General features: G+C 38.0%; 3 protein-coding genes across 4 annotated transcripts in view; 1 reads left to right on the plus strand and 2 right to left on the minus strand.

Annotated features, from left to right (window-relative positions):
• LOC306880185 (creatine kinase B-type-like) overlaps positions 1-17,249 on the minus strand; it is a 985,569-nt gene that overhangs the window by 49,824 nt on the left and 918,496 nt on the right. The gene's annotated exons all lie outside the window — the stretch shown is intronic.
• The window catches only part of LOC306880288 (transcription factor IIIB 90 kDa subunit-like), a 67,303-nt gene that overhangs the window by 7,297 nt on the left and 42,757 nt on the right, over positions 1-17,249 (plus strand). Inside the window, exons 3-7 of the mRNA XM_079433733.1 lie at positions 917-997; positions 3,087-3,260; positions 5,969-6,000; positions 8,094-8,166; positions 16,466-16,615. Of these exons, the coding sequence (XP_079289859.1) occupies positions 917-997; positions 3,087-3,260; positions 5,969-6,000; positions 8,094-8,166; positions 16,466-16,615 (510 nt within the window). The remainder of the gene's footprint in view (positions 1-916; positions 998-3,086; positions 3,261-5,968; positions 6,001-8,093; positions 8,167-16,465; positions 16,616-17,249) is intronic.
• On the minus strand, positions 9,267-14,117 carry LOC306880034 (BTB/POZ domain-containing protein 6-B). Of its 2 annotated transcripts, XM_079433303.1 has the most exons (5): positions 14,014-14,117; positions 11,809-12,103; positions 11,630-11,720; positions 11,420-11,538; positions 9,267-10,710 (listed from the first exon to the last, which is right to left on the minus strand). In XM_079433303.1, the coding sequence occupies exons 2-5, from the start codon at positions 12,012-12,014 to the stop codon at positions 9,678-9,680; spliced, it is 1,449 nt and encodes a 482-aa protein (XP_079289429.1). In that variant the 5' UTR covers positions 12,015-12,103; positions 14,014-14,117; the 3' UTR covers positions 9,267-9,677. The 2 variants fall into 2 exon arrangements, with proteins under 2 accessions (XP_079289429.1, XP_079289428.1); XM_079433302.1 differs by lacking the exon at positions 14,014-14,117 and having other exon boundaries at positions 11,809-12,310.

The raw sequence follows: 17,249 nt of genomic DNA on the forward strand, positions 1-17,249 counted from the left end.
CACTGTGTAGCCACACACGGATGCATGAGCCTCACTAATAATATGCACTCCATTTCCAACTTAAAAAAAATATGCATTGATATGAGAATTAAAATACAAGATGTGATAGTTTGTGGTACAGATTATTGTCAAGCCATTGCACCATACCTACAGCCTCAAATCTTGGGACATGGCCTGCAAAGCCCACATCAACAGACACCCAGAAATATCGATCACGACACTCGGTCTCAATGGCACCTGGAGCAATCAAATTCATTACAGCTTTATATTTAACACAATGTACATTCAATTTTGTTGTCCATCACTAGAAACAGACCTTGTGGAGCAGTGGTAACATTACTTCCATTCACCTCGCAGAGTTGAAAGCACAAGAAGAGAAGCCTGTGGTATATCAGCTCTGCATGTCAGTTTTGGGATTCAATATGTTGTATTACAGCATTGTATATTCAGATGTGTGGTAAATTGGTGACAGAAACCTACCCGAAGTAGAAGCTATCATACATGATTCGACCAAAAAAAACGATATATAATTGAGCAATATGCTGCTGAAAGGCAATCCAAATAGTGTTCATTTGTATTGTCCTGTCACTCTCCTCCGAACTTCCCTGACGTGGTTATCAGTCTCAGGTGTGTCAATCAATCTGTTTAGGTTGCTACTTATGTAGAGACATCGCACTCGGTAGGTGTCACTATAGGACCGATACAATGATAATGATGTTTTTACAGAGACAACCACTGGAGTGCGCTAGAGCTTTATTCAAAGCCTTAAATGTCACTGGTAAATAATATGATTTTAATTGTTCATCTGTTTATATATTATAAACCAAAACTATTCCTATTTATTGTAATTGTCTGATTTCAGCTTGGCCTTTATCTTTAACAATAATGAATTGTATTTTTTTTGTGTTGTTTTCAGGTACTTCCAAAGCTCCGGTTTTGGGCAGTGGGTTCCACTCAAGTCTGGGAAAAGAATCGCGAGCTCAGACGCTCCAGAACGGTAGGTATCCTTTATATTAGTCAGCAGTGATGTGTAGGTGCAGTCAGAGGATGATCAGTCACCAAAAAATAAATAAAAAGGACCATAAGTGTTAAATAAAATAGCCCATATTGCTCTTGCATTATATTCTTTATCTTCTGGAACAAAGCCATATGATAGACTGTAATTTAAATTCTTATCAAATATGGTGCCATTAGATGCATCACGTATAGTATTCCTGTGGATGCATATTCCTTTAATATTACGTTTCAGTAAATCATCTGCATTAATTTCTGACCCAGTTACTGCTCAAGTGCTAATTAGATTTACATCATTTTCTGAAAAATACACAAGATGCAATTAACTGTTGATCCTTTTCATAGAGTGCCATGATAAATGTCTTTGGGTTCCAGGTGTGTGTTGATTTAGCAAATATAAGGCAGGGCGTTGTGTAAATATGTACTTGCGTGTGTGAATCAGAAGGGCTGTGAGATCAATGAGTTTTGTGGTATTATATTTATGCATTGCTTAGTGCGTTTTCAGAGCTTTAAGAACTGAGAGCAAAATACTTCCAGAATCAAGGTCACCAACTGTATAAATACATAATTCAGACTCAGTTTCTCACAGAAAATTCTCATAACAGATCAAAAACTTTTAAATGAGCGACACATACTTGTGAATATGATATGTCAGGCAGGTAGTTTTAGTTTATATAAAAGATTCTGATTTATGAAAGTGTTCCTGTGATCACAAACAAGTTATTTTTGGTCTTGGCCTGCCAACATGACACTTGACACTGCAGCTTCTGGGCTCCGCAGTTGGGGAACAAAAAGTCAAACATCCAGTTTAACATCTGTGGCTTTATCTATACTGTTGGCAAAAAGCAAAGCAAAGCAAAAGTTTTCATACTTATTGATACCAATAAGTCCTCCAAATATGATGCAAGGGACCACCTTTCCACCAGCCTTTTATTTTTATGAATAAATACTGTGTAAACTGTAAAAAATAATAATAGTATAAAATATGTAAACATGTTAAAATATAATGAATATGTATTTTTTATTTAAATAATTACATGTTAAAATATAAATGAATTATAAAAATATTATGCGAACATTTTAAAGTTGTATATTAAGTTGACGTTGTATCTTATACCCACTGTTAAACTCTATAGTTACATGTATAAACCTGAAAGAAAAACTATATAAAACCATATGCACATTTGTGTTTATTTGTAAACATTCAGTATAAAACTAATCATGATTAATCATATGATTTCCAACCAGTATCTATAAAAGCAGAATAAATGTAATTATTTAAATTTAAATAAATAAATAAATAAAAATTCTAAGGACCCCCTCTCCACCCCATGGGGATCATCAGTTTCCAGAATCCCTAGGCTAAATAAAAAGTCTGATGCTTCTATGCATCTGCTGAACTCATTATCACATATTTGCACCTATAGAGGACAGATTGATGAAAGCATTTGCTTCTTATAAACACATCTACATGTGGAATTTCAGGCATAATAAATGACTGGAACATGTCAAACTCATCAACTCCATTACATCTGTAGCCTTTCTGCCCAGAAAAAAGCTTTGCATGTTATGGTGAAGCAGCCTAAATCATTCTCATTGTTTACAATATGGGAAACTTTCACTGTCTGGGTGAACAAGGTCTTTTGCTAAATGATGTGTTAAGTAAACAGAAATCTGACAGAAATCTGTTTTTTTTTATGTGAATTTGAATATGTTAAACACATCTTAGCCCAACGTGGGATTTCAGGGCAGACTGATTTATTCTGTGTGTCCAATGAATTACAACTTGGCCTGTTTTGAGATCGTCTGTGACGGAGTAAATGTATGAGCGACTGTGAAAGAAGGGAAAAGAGGGACATGGCCTCATATGGGACGTAAAACAGCTGTCTCTCTTCCCGTTTTCACTTCCAGGCTCCATTAAAAGCCTGTCTGGCTGTGCACCATTCTCATGACATCAGTGCTACTGGAAAACCAAACACCTGCATGTGAAGTCATGCCTTGGTGCGCAAGCGTGCGTGTGTGGATCTGTGTATGTTTGCTCAATCTGATGCATATGTGTGTCCTGTCTCTAGGGAAACGACAGATACACAACCTCGGCAGCCAGCTGCAGCTGAACCAGCACTGCCTAGACACGGCCTTTAATTTCTTCAAGATGGTGGTGAGCAAGCACTTGACACGAGGGCGAAAGATGACACACATCATAGCCGCCTGCCTCTACCTGGTCTGCAGGACAGAGGGAACGCCACGTATCCTTTTCGCAATGATCCCTAAGGTGTGAAACCCAAGTTAAATTCTTTGTGAATGGTAATCCATGGAGAAAAGTGTGCTCAATCGAAATTAGGTTAGGCACATTATTCAAATTAGATTACAGCAAAAAAAAGAACATCTCAGGCTTTTAACAGCAAGAATCCTGTAGCTCAATCCATGGATTCGACATACAGTGTCTATATATAAAATGTGAACTTTACATATAGTTCTGTGTCTAATTAAATATTTTGGTTGCTGTTATAAGCAACTATTTCTTTGGTTAGCCAGCTTCATCAGAACGAGAACCAGACCAGAATAAACTAATCTGGACCAGCATAGAAGTTCATGCTGGTCTACGGTTGTCTCTTTTATCAATTCATACTTTCCCTAGGGAAAACCTGGTTTAGGGTCTGAAGGGACGTGTCAGGATGTGAAAACAATAGTGTTGCAAGAGAGGAAAGAGAGGAAGAGGAAGAGTGTTTACTGCACCTTTCAGAATTTCAGAGGATGTTCCCTGGAGTAAATCATGGAAAACATCACAGATTTTCAATCTCTGTCCTGGTTGTGTACAAAAGCTACTGAAGTGACACTTATTTGACCTAAGTTGAATACCTTGTGAATACTGAAGCTCAGTCATAGAGACTGAAGTGGAATTCTGAAATGATAGCTGATGGAAATATCATTCCCCTGTTCCACATTTTTGTTTTTCCCCCAACCTGTCATAATTCTGTTCCCAAATTATGTGCGTTTAGGACTCGCCACACCTGTGTTACAACACAGCACATCTGGATAGTGTTACACCACTGCTTTCACTCTCTGTCTCATAAAAAGACAGACTCTTACTTACTCACACTGACAAGCACCATCCTACGTGTCTGCTTGGGTCACACCCAGATCTCCGCTCTGCTTTTGTGAAGCGTCAGGCCTGACTGGGTACCTGGTGTGCTGTTTAGAGTTGCCAAAGTAGAATTGTTACCTGTCTCTGGGTGGGGCTCTTTCAGTTGCGTGCTAAGATATGGTACTTCATGCTAAAGAGCAGAAACACAAAAAGAAGTCGTCCAGTACTTTACAGACTGACAAACCCTTTCCAAATATTGTCCTATTTTTAAATATGTACTGTTCTTTGCCTCATCAAACATTCATGCATTTATCTCATGCATCATTGTGATATGATATACAGAATTATTTGGACAACTATATTATCTTTAGATTTCACTTAAAATAGTTATTTTTATCAAGTATTTGTGTATTTTAAAATAAGGTAATTCTCAGCTAAAGTATTTACTTTTAACTTAGAATTCATTAAAATATCTCAGCGTATATATCTTTTGTTCATTCTTGCCATTTAGCAGTGTTTTAACATTTTTGAATGTTTTTAGCAACCCCACATTTGTTTAAACCAGGTTCTTTATGGGGACAATTGGCTTTTTCTGGAAACATTGATTCAGTGAGCTTCACCGACCTGATCTGCCAATTCTCACAAGTCTGCCAGAGCTTACAGGTCATGATTTCAGTGGCTCATCATCTGATTCTTGGTTTGTTGCTTACTGGTACATTTCTTACATAAATATCCAGTTCTAAATACAAGGATCCCTTCAAATGCATTAATCTTGCAAACATAGTAACCATATGCATATTTGTGATAAATCCATAGAGAAATCTAATACTTTCATTACAAAAAGTTATTTCTTTCTTTCTTGTTTATTTTTAATTTTGCTTTACTTTACTTTACCCAGTCAAAGAAGAAAATTGTTGGTCTTGGAAAACCCCGATTTTCCAAGGTTTCATAAGTTTTATTTTAGTGTTATAAAATATTAAATATTTTCGAAGTTAAATAAAAAATAAAAAAAATCCTTATTGAGTAAATCGCAAATGACTGGAAAAATCATGGGACCCTCAAATATTGTTGTGGACCATGGGGGGCATTGCCTTGGGGTCAAAAAGGTTGAGAACCATTGTTTTATGAACAATAATCAATAAACTGGTTTGTTAAGAATTGCAAGATACATAGAACATTGAAGATGTTGGTATCCACTTGGTGTTTCAGGAAAAAATAATTAATTTCTTTAAACATAATTATAATTTTCAGAATACTAAACACTTAAAGAAATGTTCTAAACATAAATAAAAAATTTTTTTGCTTGTTTGTTTCACTGTTCTTAGAATGATGCTGTTGTCAATATGATTTTGACCCCCTGCAGTACATCTGCAGTTTTGTCAATGGTTCATATCTGGTCTTGTAGCATTTAAGAGATAAGACGGTTATCAATATCACTGATATCAGTCACAGAAGTGTAAATACTCGCTGTCTTTCACGGCAGGCCGTAATTAAGGCAGTCAGATTCCTGATAAAGTGGGATTAGCTTGTCTTGTAGTGATGCTAATCTCTTTGCTAAAGGGGGCATTAGTCACCATAGAGACACGTGCCTCAGGTGTGTGTGTGCTGCTCAGGTGAGCAGTAACAGATGGTCAGGGTGAATCTCTTGCAGAGATAAGGGGATCCTGCCCAAAGGCCGTTGATGTAGAGATGATCCATAAAGTCAAAACTCCCCCAGTGACAATTACTGAGCTGTCCAATGCTTAATTAATCACTGTGACCAGGATTAATTAAGGAGCAGGATTGACTTCTTATTTTTAGCTGTGTTGTTGGACAAAGATGTTTAGATCTTTATCACACTTCCAACCCTTTCCCTTAACTGATAAGCAGACATGCTCCTGGACCTGAGTGATCTTTTACAGGTTGGCTTTCTTCCATTTTAATTTCATTCATATATTTTCCACAATACTTGCTCTGAAAAAATATGATGCAACCTAAGCGACTGCTAAATTGCATGATGTTCAACCTCGAAATAATCTTTTATAACCTCCATATGACCATATGAAAGTAATACTGTATGAGGCATTGCAGATGACATAACAGGTAAGCAGTTGCCAGTTTTGGGCAATAATGTCAGAAATTCTGTTATATTTCCAGCTTCAGTTCATCAGATCTGTTAGCATAGTTTCTCTTCATTTAATAGGCCAAACTTGTTCACATTTAAATGATTTGCACTGATATAAACACTGGTAGATGCCATATAAAATGTTGTAACTGAAATCTTTATGTGCAAAGCTATTATACTTACACACATGACTGCATATAAGATTAATTAGTTATGATTAATTATTTAATAAACCTTAAGACATTCAAGATTTTACAATAAGAACATAAAACCTTTGCCCACATCTTAAATGCCTTATTGCTGTGTTAAACAGTAAGCATAGGATGAGGCTACATTTTGTTTGTGAAACAAAATATACTCTAGTTTTTTTAGTAGTTATTTTTGGGTTAGACACTTCTGTGCTTAAGCACTGGTGTAATGTTATTTTTACTCCCCAGCTGTCCACTGAGCTGTATCTGCTATAGAACAGACACTGGACGGTTGGGGCGAAGGCTCAAATATGTCATGAATCTTTAGCAAGTGTAGCCACACCCAAATCCAACAAGATCCCAATTTATCCTGCCTGGATGCCAGGCTAACTAGGGACCTGGTGCTCAGGTCATAACCCCTCATCATTATTAGGGGGTGTCTGAAGTTCACATATTTACAGGTTACAGCGTTTTTAGTATATGCAATGTTAAAAGGTCTATATAGGGTCTATATAAGGTATATGTAAGGTAAAGCTACCTGAAAAACTATGCACAAGTGCACCTAGGGCAAAAGCTGTTTTAAACACAAAGGATGGTCACACCAAATGTTGATTTAATTTAGTTAATAGAAGTTAATTGATAAAGAAAATGTATTTATAACATTATTTGACAGCATTATGACATTATGTGCCTAAAACTTTTACCAGTACTGTAGCTTTGCAGGTAGGTCTCTTGAAGCATCTTGGAGACGTTGCTACAGTTCTTCTAGATTTAGTCTTTCACAGTTTGTTCTGTTTCTTCATGTCATTCCAGACAGACTGGATGATGATGGTGAGATCAGATCTCTGTGTGGCACACTGGCTGTTATCAGACTCCTTGTGCAAACAAAAATCTCACTGGATTATTACAATTAATGGCAAAAATAATGTTTGGAACTGTAAATTGATATTTCCTACTGACACTACAGCAAAAGATAGAAATAACCGACTTAAAATCATTTTTTAGCTGATGAAAATACTAGTGTTCTAATAATTTTGGCCATCACTGTATTATGTATATATATATATATATATATATATATATATATATATACACACACACACACACACACACATAAATGTATATATTTATATAATAAAAAAATATATATCTTGCCCCAAAATATTTGAGCGGTTGTATGTGTCTATATATTTGTGTGTGTGTGTGTGTGCATGTTTATGTGGTTTATGAGGACACAAATTTGTATAATGACATGGGTATGACAGAGGTATTACAATATGAAGGTGGTTTATGAGGACACTACCTATGTCCCCGTAATTCAAAAGGCTTAAAAAACATACTAAATGGTGTTTTTTTGAAAATCTAAAAATGCACAAAGTCTCCTGTGAGGGCTAAGTTTAGGTGTAGGGTTGGTGTAGGGCAATAGCACACACAGTTTGTTCAGTATAAAAACCATTACGCCTATGGAGAGTCCCAACCAACGTGTGTGTGTGTGTGTGTGTGTGTATACACACGACTACCGTTCAAATATCTTGGAGCAAGATATTATTGTTTTTACTGCATTATTGTTTATGTCTTTGAGCATAAGAGGCCGCAAACCGACTCAAACCGATGCAAACGTTAACATGCAACATTAACATAAACATTAACATTGAACCTATTGAATATTCAGACCTTTCAATTCTATTTCTTATTGTTGTAGGTTAATGTTTACATTCTGGGAAAGACCTTCCTCCTGTTGGCTAGAGAGCTCTGTATCAACGCTCCGGCCGTCGGTAAGTCTCCCTGTAATGATTCTCTATGGCATCTCTGATTTAATTCAGCTGACCGGAACAGTGCTTTTGAATGAATCTCATTAATAAAGCAGGCAGCAATCGCAGCATCTCTCAAAACAATTAATTTGCTAAATTGGTTGTCAATAATACACCGCAGCTGGATCAATACAAGTATACTCAATCTGTTCGTCTGATGTGGCCTATGGATTCCGAGAAGATTTGCTGTTGTTGTACTCTCATCTACTACACTTTCTGCAGTAGTCTGTAATTTCAGGCACAGGTTGAAAATGTTTTACCCATCTGGAAATTATATTCATAACGAGTTGCAGTCTAGCCGGATGTAACTAGGGGGCACTGCGTCATGTCAAAAAATCCATTACGGTCCATCATATTCACCGCAACCCTTTTTCCACCACCTGCGCACACTGTGAGGACAGAACAGGCCTGCAGTTTTTTAAACAGACTCATCAGATTAGAAGCAGAGACAAAATGATTAAAATATACACCAGAGGATATCCCAATGTTAAAGTTCTGGGCATAATCCAAGAATGCATTCTGATTAGCAGCTCTCCATGTGTCATAATTCCATATTCCATATTTTTGTGTGGGTTTTTTTTTTTGGTCAGAAATCTGCTGTTTTACCAAGCTGCATCTGCTCCATGTTTACTAAACCCTCAATTAGGATGCAAACAGTGGAGCAGCAGATTCTATGGGCTCAATTCAAACAGACTCCCTTTTCAGTTCCTCATGCAGCCCGCTGGGGATAATGGGTTCTTTATGTGGCCTTTCAAGATGAATATTTCATCCACACTTAACAATCACTGTCTCATTTACACAAGACCACTGCTATTGTGGTGTGTGGGTTAATGTTTTTAGATTTCAGTTTGAATATAATGCATTTCATTACATAGAAAATGCCCATATGCTCATATTACCTTATTCAAATTATTTTATTTTAAAGTGTATATACCATACACTTTTAGGGCATCAAAAATATAGATTGGGTTTAACCTCTCTCGTTGCTAAAATCAGGATTGAGTAGCATCATTCTTTGATGCATTTCATGAGTGCCTATGAAAAAGTGAAAACAACTTTGGATTTGAGTCACAAAAACATTTATAATCTGCAGTTCAGGAAGCTGATCACTAATACAAGACATTTTATTTGTTAGTCAGCATCAAGCTGAAAACAAATAAGTTATGTACAAAACATGACACACTAGTGGCTTCCGTCCACTATCAGAGCAGTACAACTATCTTCATTTATATATATATATACTGTATAGAGATCTGCTTGCTGCAGCGTCAATAATTAAATCAAATATATAATTTGTGCAATAAATATAGCTGAAGAACATTCCTTCCATCTGAGTCCACTGTGGTTCTGAAGCGCCATTACCATCAAGTTCACCGCTGCTACATAATAAAGGCAAGAGCCTCACGAGACCCTGTATTCAATCCATCTTAATTCCAGTGAACGGAATGCACTGCAATATGAATGTCCTGACAATTTTAGGCATAGAAGACCAGCTCTGGGATCTGACCCCCCTGTACTCCAGTTCCGTTGGTACTGTCTGAGGAACACTGGAACTGGAAGGTCACCTTTCCACATTGCACTTCCGTCATACCCTCCTGTCCAAAGTAGCTAAGTTCATTCCCATCCAATACGGCACTAACTGTGTAGAAGGTGTCCTGCTCCACTTGGACCGGGTGTTCAAACCATACCGAGAAGGTGTTGCTGGATCCATCTGAAACAAATTTTGTTAGGTTCTGGGCCAGGGTCACGCCTTGGCGCTTGAGTTCAATCTTGACACTATACTCTGCCTTTCCACCGCTGGAACCGTACAAGCCGAGCCCTGCAATGAAGATCCTCTTATCCACTGCGAACTGGATGCTATCGCAGCGTCCGCGGTAGCGCCACTGGTTACTACGGTAAGCAGAGGACTGGAAACGATGGCAGCGCTGTGGCGTCAGACCCTTTCTTTTCTGCATTGGGAATTCCAGCTTGGGCTTATTGGCTGCCGTGTACCACAGGAAGACATCATGAGTCTCTTCCAGCGTTAAAATGTCTGACTGTGCGGCTCCGTTGGCGAACTCCTCCAGGGTCATGGTTGGGATGCGAACCAAGTAGAGCGCCTTGCCAAGCACTGCCCTTTTATTACGAGAGTTCGGTCCCAGTCCCTGCCTTTTGCATTCAGCCACAGCCCAATCGAGAGCTGCCTGGAAGACCACCGCCTCTCGGGTGTTTAGAGTCTCTCGTTTTAGTATGATCTCCAGTGTTTGAAGATCAATCTCACAGAAACCCTCAGAGTGAAGCGCCAGCTCGGCCTGAGCATCAATGACCTCCCAACACCGCTGGGTCAGCTCAGGCTCCTCGAATAGTCGACTCTGGGACAGCAACACACAGGCATTTTTGGCCTCCAGGCTCGTCTCCAGAAAGGTGACACAGGCTTTAGCCAGTGCAGGCACTATATACTTTTTGGCAGCGTACAGAGTGGCCAGCACTGTGTCCGCTTCAAGTTCAATCTCATCACTGTACATGTACCTGGAAGTGAATAGAAATAGGAGTTAGAAATCCACAATGTCTTTTCAAAAGAACTTATACAAGCATTAGTCTTTGCACTGATTGAGTTTAGAGTTACAAGTAGGGGTCAACAACAAATTATGAAAAATAAATAATCTAGTTAAAACGCATCTTAGAGATCCACTCTTTAATATTATGATTTTCAAAACCATATGAATGCAACATTTAAAAACATTTTCAATGTGAGGTTTCTAAAAAATGTCATGTGGTGTAACCATGTAAAAAATTATATAATTTTCCTTACACCTTGGATACATATTAATGTATTCATAAATATGTAATATGATTAATCTTTTATGCTTGTTTTTCAAAGTAAATAAAATCAAACAAATTAATTAATAAATAATTATATTTTAAAGGAGTTGTACAACATGACATTCATTAACAACCTGAACTAACCTTGTCATAAAAAGTGTAATTATGTTATATTTTAACAGAATTATTCACCTTGATAGTCATGAGGGACTACTGAACATTTTATCTTCTCCACAATTTTTTTCTAAGAATTTGGAAAATTAATTTTAATTAAGGAATTAAAAATAGGGGTCTATTCAAGTAATTCTACACATGGTTTGCGTTATTTATTCGTAAAAATATTAATAGATGTGCATTAAGAAATTGAGTTTCACATCATTGACACATATTTATTAAAATTGAGTGTAGAACTTACTTCAAAAGGATTAAAAAAGCAGCAGGCTCCACGTCAGGAATATGAATCTCAGATTCTTCTTCCGCTAGATCTCCGTAAAACATGGCTCCAAAAACAGAACTCCCCACTGCCAGCACATACTGGAAGCACAAATGCCACACAAGAGCGGTTAAACAGAGCCTGATGAAAGAGACACTTGAGATGCGTTTTGACGCGGGACGATGCGCTCACCTTGTGCGCTGGAAGTTTTTGGGATGCGCCAAGCGGACCCACAACAAAATGAACATCTGCCATGAGTTCGTTATTGAACATCAAAGCATTCCTGAAGAGAACAAAATGCAACACAATATTTCGTTTATGGTCCCATAAGAGCGTATATGACTCGAAAAGCAAGGCGATTGCGCCCTTACCTCTCTCGCAGCGTCGGGTGAGTGGCCTGCCAGCTGGCGGTCTCGACGTTATTATTGTTGATGTTCTGCTGAGTGGCAGTCGTAGTCGGCGTTGTCACCGTTTGAGTGACTTGGACGATGGTCTTTTTGCTGGCAGCTGTAACTGCAGTGCTGTTACTGTTAGGAAGGTTAGTATTTATGCTGGCAGGATAGAGTTCTGCAGCCATCTTCTTCCTCAAGGACAAAGTCACGATTTTATAGCATACTGGCAGTTTGCTGAGCTGTTTCCCACTCTTTCTAGTCCTTTTTAAGGTTTCTGGAAGCAAAAGGAAAAACGTCAAAAACTTCATGATCCTGCCATATAGGCAATCAGGCGTTGTTGGCATCAGCAAGTCTATCCAGCAGTCTGCAGATTAATTAAAAGGCAGGTGTAGCGGGAAAACAGCTCCTTTCATTTAATTAGAAACTACAAGCCTCAGTTAACGTTACTCTAAATACACGCGCTTCCATTGCGTTTTTCTTTCCATTTTGGAGACATTTACAAAACTAAATCAACGTATCCGTGCAGCGGAAATATTCCAGCTCTTAGACTTTTTCCTCTTTCTCATCTCATCCTCGCGATCCTTGATCTCGCGCCAGTACGGACTTTGTGCAGTGAAAGTAATAAGAAGCAAGTAAAAGCAAACGGAAATGCTACTTGGTCCTTGTCATTCTACATATCTGTGGTGTATCCCTTCTCAAGCGCATCTACTCTGTATTGTAAAGCCCGTTTTGTGTGACGGGAGAGGACGCCCAGCTCTCTGTTGACAAATCAAACTACGAGTGAATCGGACGTCAGTGGCCCAGAGGCGCCTCCCTCAGCCAACCCCTCTCTCTCCGCTCACACGAGCACAAATTAACCCTTTGCGCTTTGTTTATTAGAGTTGGGAACCGAGAGCTGTTCCGTTAAAAAAAAATAAACGAATGGAATTACTTTTATTGAACACATTACTAAAATACTCTGCTACACTGAAAAGCATTATTGATTGCCAAACGAATGACTCTTATGAGTCGGTTCTTTTTAGTGATTCAAAAACATCCGCGACTAGGGTAGTCCGACTACTTTTGGAACGATTCTTATGAGTCGGCTCTTATGCATCAAAACATTTATGAATCAATCGTAGCGTTACTGAAATAACCTGATTGGCAAGTTATTAATTTCATGTAATGAAACACGAATTGCTAATGTGTTATGTTTAAGGCTTGTGAGCCCTAAATATTTGTATACTGACTAGTTGTTTACATGACAACGTGTAGCTAGATATAGCCTACACAGTGGTATTTTATAAAAAATAAAAATAAAGATTTAAATATGGTACTGCATATTTATTTTACTACTTAAAGTGCAAGACAAGTGCAATCCAATGTAAATACTTCTAAAAAGCCTGTGAAAAGTCATTAAAAAGTCTGCGTATGCACATCTTTTGGGAGAAAATGTAGGCTACTGCATTTATTTATGTTCTGTTGAATCTGACATTTTTATAATTGACAGATTTAGTGCATTAAATGTTATTTCTTCCTCAAAACGTAGGCTACTAAAAGAATAATGGAACCGTTAAGCAACCTGAACCTTTAACAAGAATCGGCTTTGGAACCAGAATCGTTCAATTCTAGATATACATCTCTATATGTTCACGACACCACTTCTACCAACACGGGAATTTAAAAATATCAAAATGTATCATATCTTACACTAGCGTTATTCATATCATCACCTGAGGCCAGATTTGATCAGCGTTATATGAAGCTTTGAAGGGATTTTTTATTATTATTATTTCATAAAGTAACTTTTTCCGTCAACGCGCAATATAGAACTCAACGCTCGAGCTTCAGTTGCAGTGTTTCAACTTCATAGGATCAGTCAATTTGCTGATGCAGCCTTAAATGTCTGATTGGGGGGATAAACATCTGCAACGAAGTGCTCAACCTACTAAGCAAATCTTTGAAGTGGTCGGTAGAAATATCGTCCGCGTTCACCGATAACATGTCCGATCAATGATTATAGCGCGAGCGTTCTTTACGAACCGGTTTAAAGAGATAAAGTAGCAGCAGAACAGAGCTACCGTCAGCATAGACTTGTCCACCAAAACGGACTCTTCAGTCGAAGTAATATGAATCATTATTCGCGATTCAATAAAGCAATAACCGCAGAGGAACTTAAATAGCACATCATTAGTCGTTCTTTACCTTATTGAGCCGACCGAAGCGCAGCTGCCAGGAAAACACATTCAGGTTTGATGTTTGAAGGCTCGCTGGCAGCCAGGAGCCATGTTAAATCTACAGTGTGCTATGAGAGAGAGAGAGAGGGTTGGGCTTGCACAGCTTTCCCGGATCTCCAACAGAGGGCTCCGGCGCTGGAAACTGGATCCTTCGCCCCACGATAAGCGGCTTATCTATCTCATACAATTTAGACAATGATGTTTTTGCCAGCCAGAGTGTGTGAAACATGCACACAGAGAGTGAATTGTACTAAATGGTAAAGCACTTTTAGTAAGTCACGTCTAAAAGGTGTACTGAGTAATGTTTTGCTAATTAAAAAGTTTTATGTTTTACTAAATTTAATAACCCTTTGAGAAAGTATGATTAATATGACAAACTCACATAAGATGACTGCTCTAATCATAACAAGTCTTATAGAAAAAGCTTCACTCGTGGAAAAATGCCATTTTGGTATTAACATGGTAGTGTATACTGCAAAAGATAACTAGAAGAATAACAAGTGCATTAAATGGTGAAACTATATGCACAAATAATACAATAAAAGATTAAAATAATATGCTAAGGAATGCCAGTTTGCATTATCAAGCAACATTAAAGGCTGTTTTAAAAATAACTGGAAGCAAGTCTTGCACATTCAATTTGCTAATGGCCTGCACCCACTCTTACATTAAAAATAAGGTGGATATAATGCTGCATCTAAACAAACACGCAAACCAAATCAGTCAAAATGCAATGCAATAGGCAGCTGTGGACCAGCAGAAGCCAATGTTACACTGTTGGCAGATACTACAGAAATGAATGATAAGTACCGTAAATCTCACAAGAAAGTAGTAAGTCATCCGGGTACTTTTGACTTACTGTTTTGTGAGTACTGTGAATTAGACACTACTCATTTCACATACTGTTTTTCGTTTACTATATGCCATAATCCCCACCACCATTTTGAAGTGCGTTCCATTTCATCAAGTGGAAAGGCAAGTTTATACGGACACTTTCAACCTCTTGATTTTAACCGAGAGGACACGAGTCTATGCATATGTACACTTCAGGCAGCTGCATATAACACAATGCAATGTGATTGTGATGTCATTACACCCTACCCCATCCCACGCAACTCTAATGTATGATATATGAACTATTTAGAGGTTTAACAGCATAATACTTGCAGTTTCCTTAAGACAACAGTCGTTGTTAATTAGTAATGTGGATTTTTATACATTTCCACTTTGTTGGGGTGCAGAATTAACTTTATATGAAAAATACAGTTACGAAGTCTGCTATGTACTAATTGCAAAAGGTCTTGATTATCACTTTCAATGTAGCACTCCCACTGTGTCAAAATCAAGCTTTCCCCCAAGCAAGGGATGATTTTAACATTTACAGACACATCAGACAAGTGAAAGACAAGGTCAGAGACTGAGTTTGAGGCGTCTGATCCCTCAATGCATCTTTTAAGGCATGTCTTTGTTCAACCTAGATCAGAACCCATTTTAGCACCAAAATTAAGAGGATCATCCATAATATTTTTTTCAGAAGGGCTCTGTTGTTGGAATATGCAGCATGTGGCTTTCTTATAAAGAATTTTCTTTTTTTTTTTCTGTAAAGCCAAGTTTCCCGTCCCCACCAACAATTCTCACAGATCTATTTGATTATTTCTCCCTGTATTCATTTATCACTTTTCCCTTAATCAAACTCTGACAGCTACAGCCTCACAAATCAGATAATTTTACAGCCATGACTGAAATAGAAGTCTGAAAATCAATTTAATTTTCAGAGCAGTATGGATCATTCCAAAGAATGTTACATGAGAAAATTTAATTTTTCTTAAAGGACTTACACTGTTTCCTGTTTCACAGATGGTACTGAATATTTGTTCTGTCAACCGCTCTGATCTACTGCATTAATATTATAATTTAATATAAAGTTACCAAGCTGTATAAAAAGGCCAGTGACAGACACAGTCGGGAGATTTCAATGAACATACTCTCGTAAGTGCAGGTGCAGTCCCTGCCTTAGATAGGATCGTAGATTGCGCCTTTCTTAGCTGAGCTCATTTCCTTCTTATTAGGACAGCAGTGATGTTTGGGCTTTATTGGGCCAGCAGAATGAGTTTACCCAAGGACTTAGAAGTAGGTGGAAGTGAGGAATATTTGCTCCCACAGAGTGACTCTAAGCCAAGCCTCTTTTAAAGGTTCCCATAGGAGGACCGTGTTCTAGATTCAACATGGAGTCATGGAGAACAACAAAAAATGATGCTTTTTTAATCTTTTGAAAGGGCATCAGTTAAATAAGGTACACAAAGATGTGAAGACTTGTAATAAACTTAAACTCCGTTTTCAATCCCAAGTTACATATTTAGGTTAGGTTCTCAGATTCGTGTTTAGACGCTGATTACAGACCTGTATATTACTATCTATAGATCCATGTCTGTACATTCCACGATTCGCCCACATGTTGGAGTTTGGTGAAAAGACTCATGAGGTTTCGATGACTGCTCTCAGACTGCTGCAGAGGATGAAAAGGGACTGGATGCACACAGGACGGCGACCATCAGGCTTGTGTGGTGCAGGTAGATTGTCTAATGTTCAAATGATAAACACACTGTTGTATCTGAAGTACTCTTGAAGGTTTTATTCACCCAAAAATGAGAATTCTGTCTTTGTTTACTCACCCGTATGTCATTGCAAACCTGTATGATTTTCTTTATTGTCTGGGGAACACAAAATAAGATATATATATATATATATATATTATATACAGTATATAGTTCAGTCATGAAACTCTAGATGGCACAGGCTGACGGGTTGTTAACGTAACTGATGATATTCAGAGAGTTAAACGACTTGGCACAAGCTGATTGGTTCATGCTGCATATGCAGCCAATGAGCTTACTGCCTTGCATTTATATGGCTGGCTAGCATTCACTTGAGATTCCTGCAGTGCGCTTTCAGAGTTTCTCTGAAACCCTCCACCTTCCCCAGCTCCACATGTATAGATCTGCTACAGGTTATTTTATATGCCTTTTGTGCAACAGCAGTATGTCTTAAATACTCACGGCACCGTGTCGCCATATGCATTGGCAGTAGCAAAGTTCTTGAACTTGCTTGCAGCAGCAGCAATAATCTACAACTACAGAAATAACCAACAGCAGCAGCAGTGTAGCAGATCTATTCCGCCAAGACCAAATACATTAACATTGTCAT

This window comes from Barbus barbus (genome assembly GCF_936440315.1).
Source record: "Barbus barbus genome assembly, chromosome: 14".
In the NCBI taxonomy this organism is placed as follows: Eukaryota; Metazoa; Chordata; class Actinopteri; order Cypriniformes; family Cyprinidae; genus Barbus; species Barbus barbus.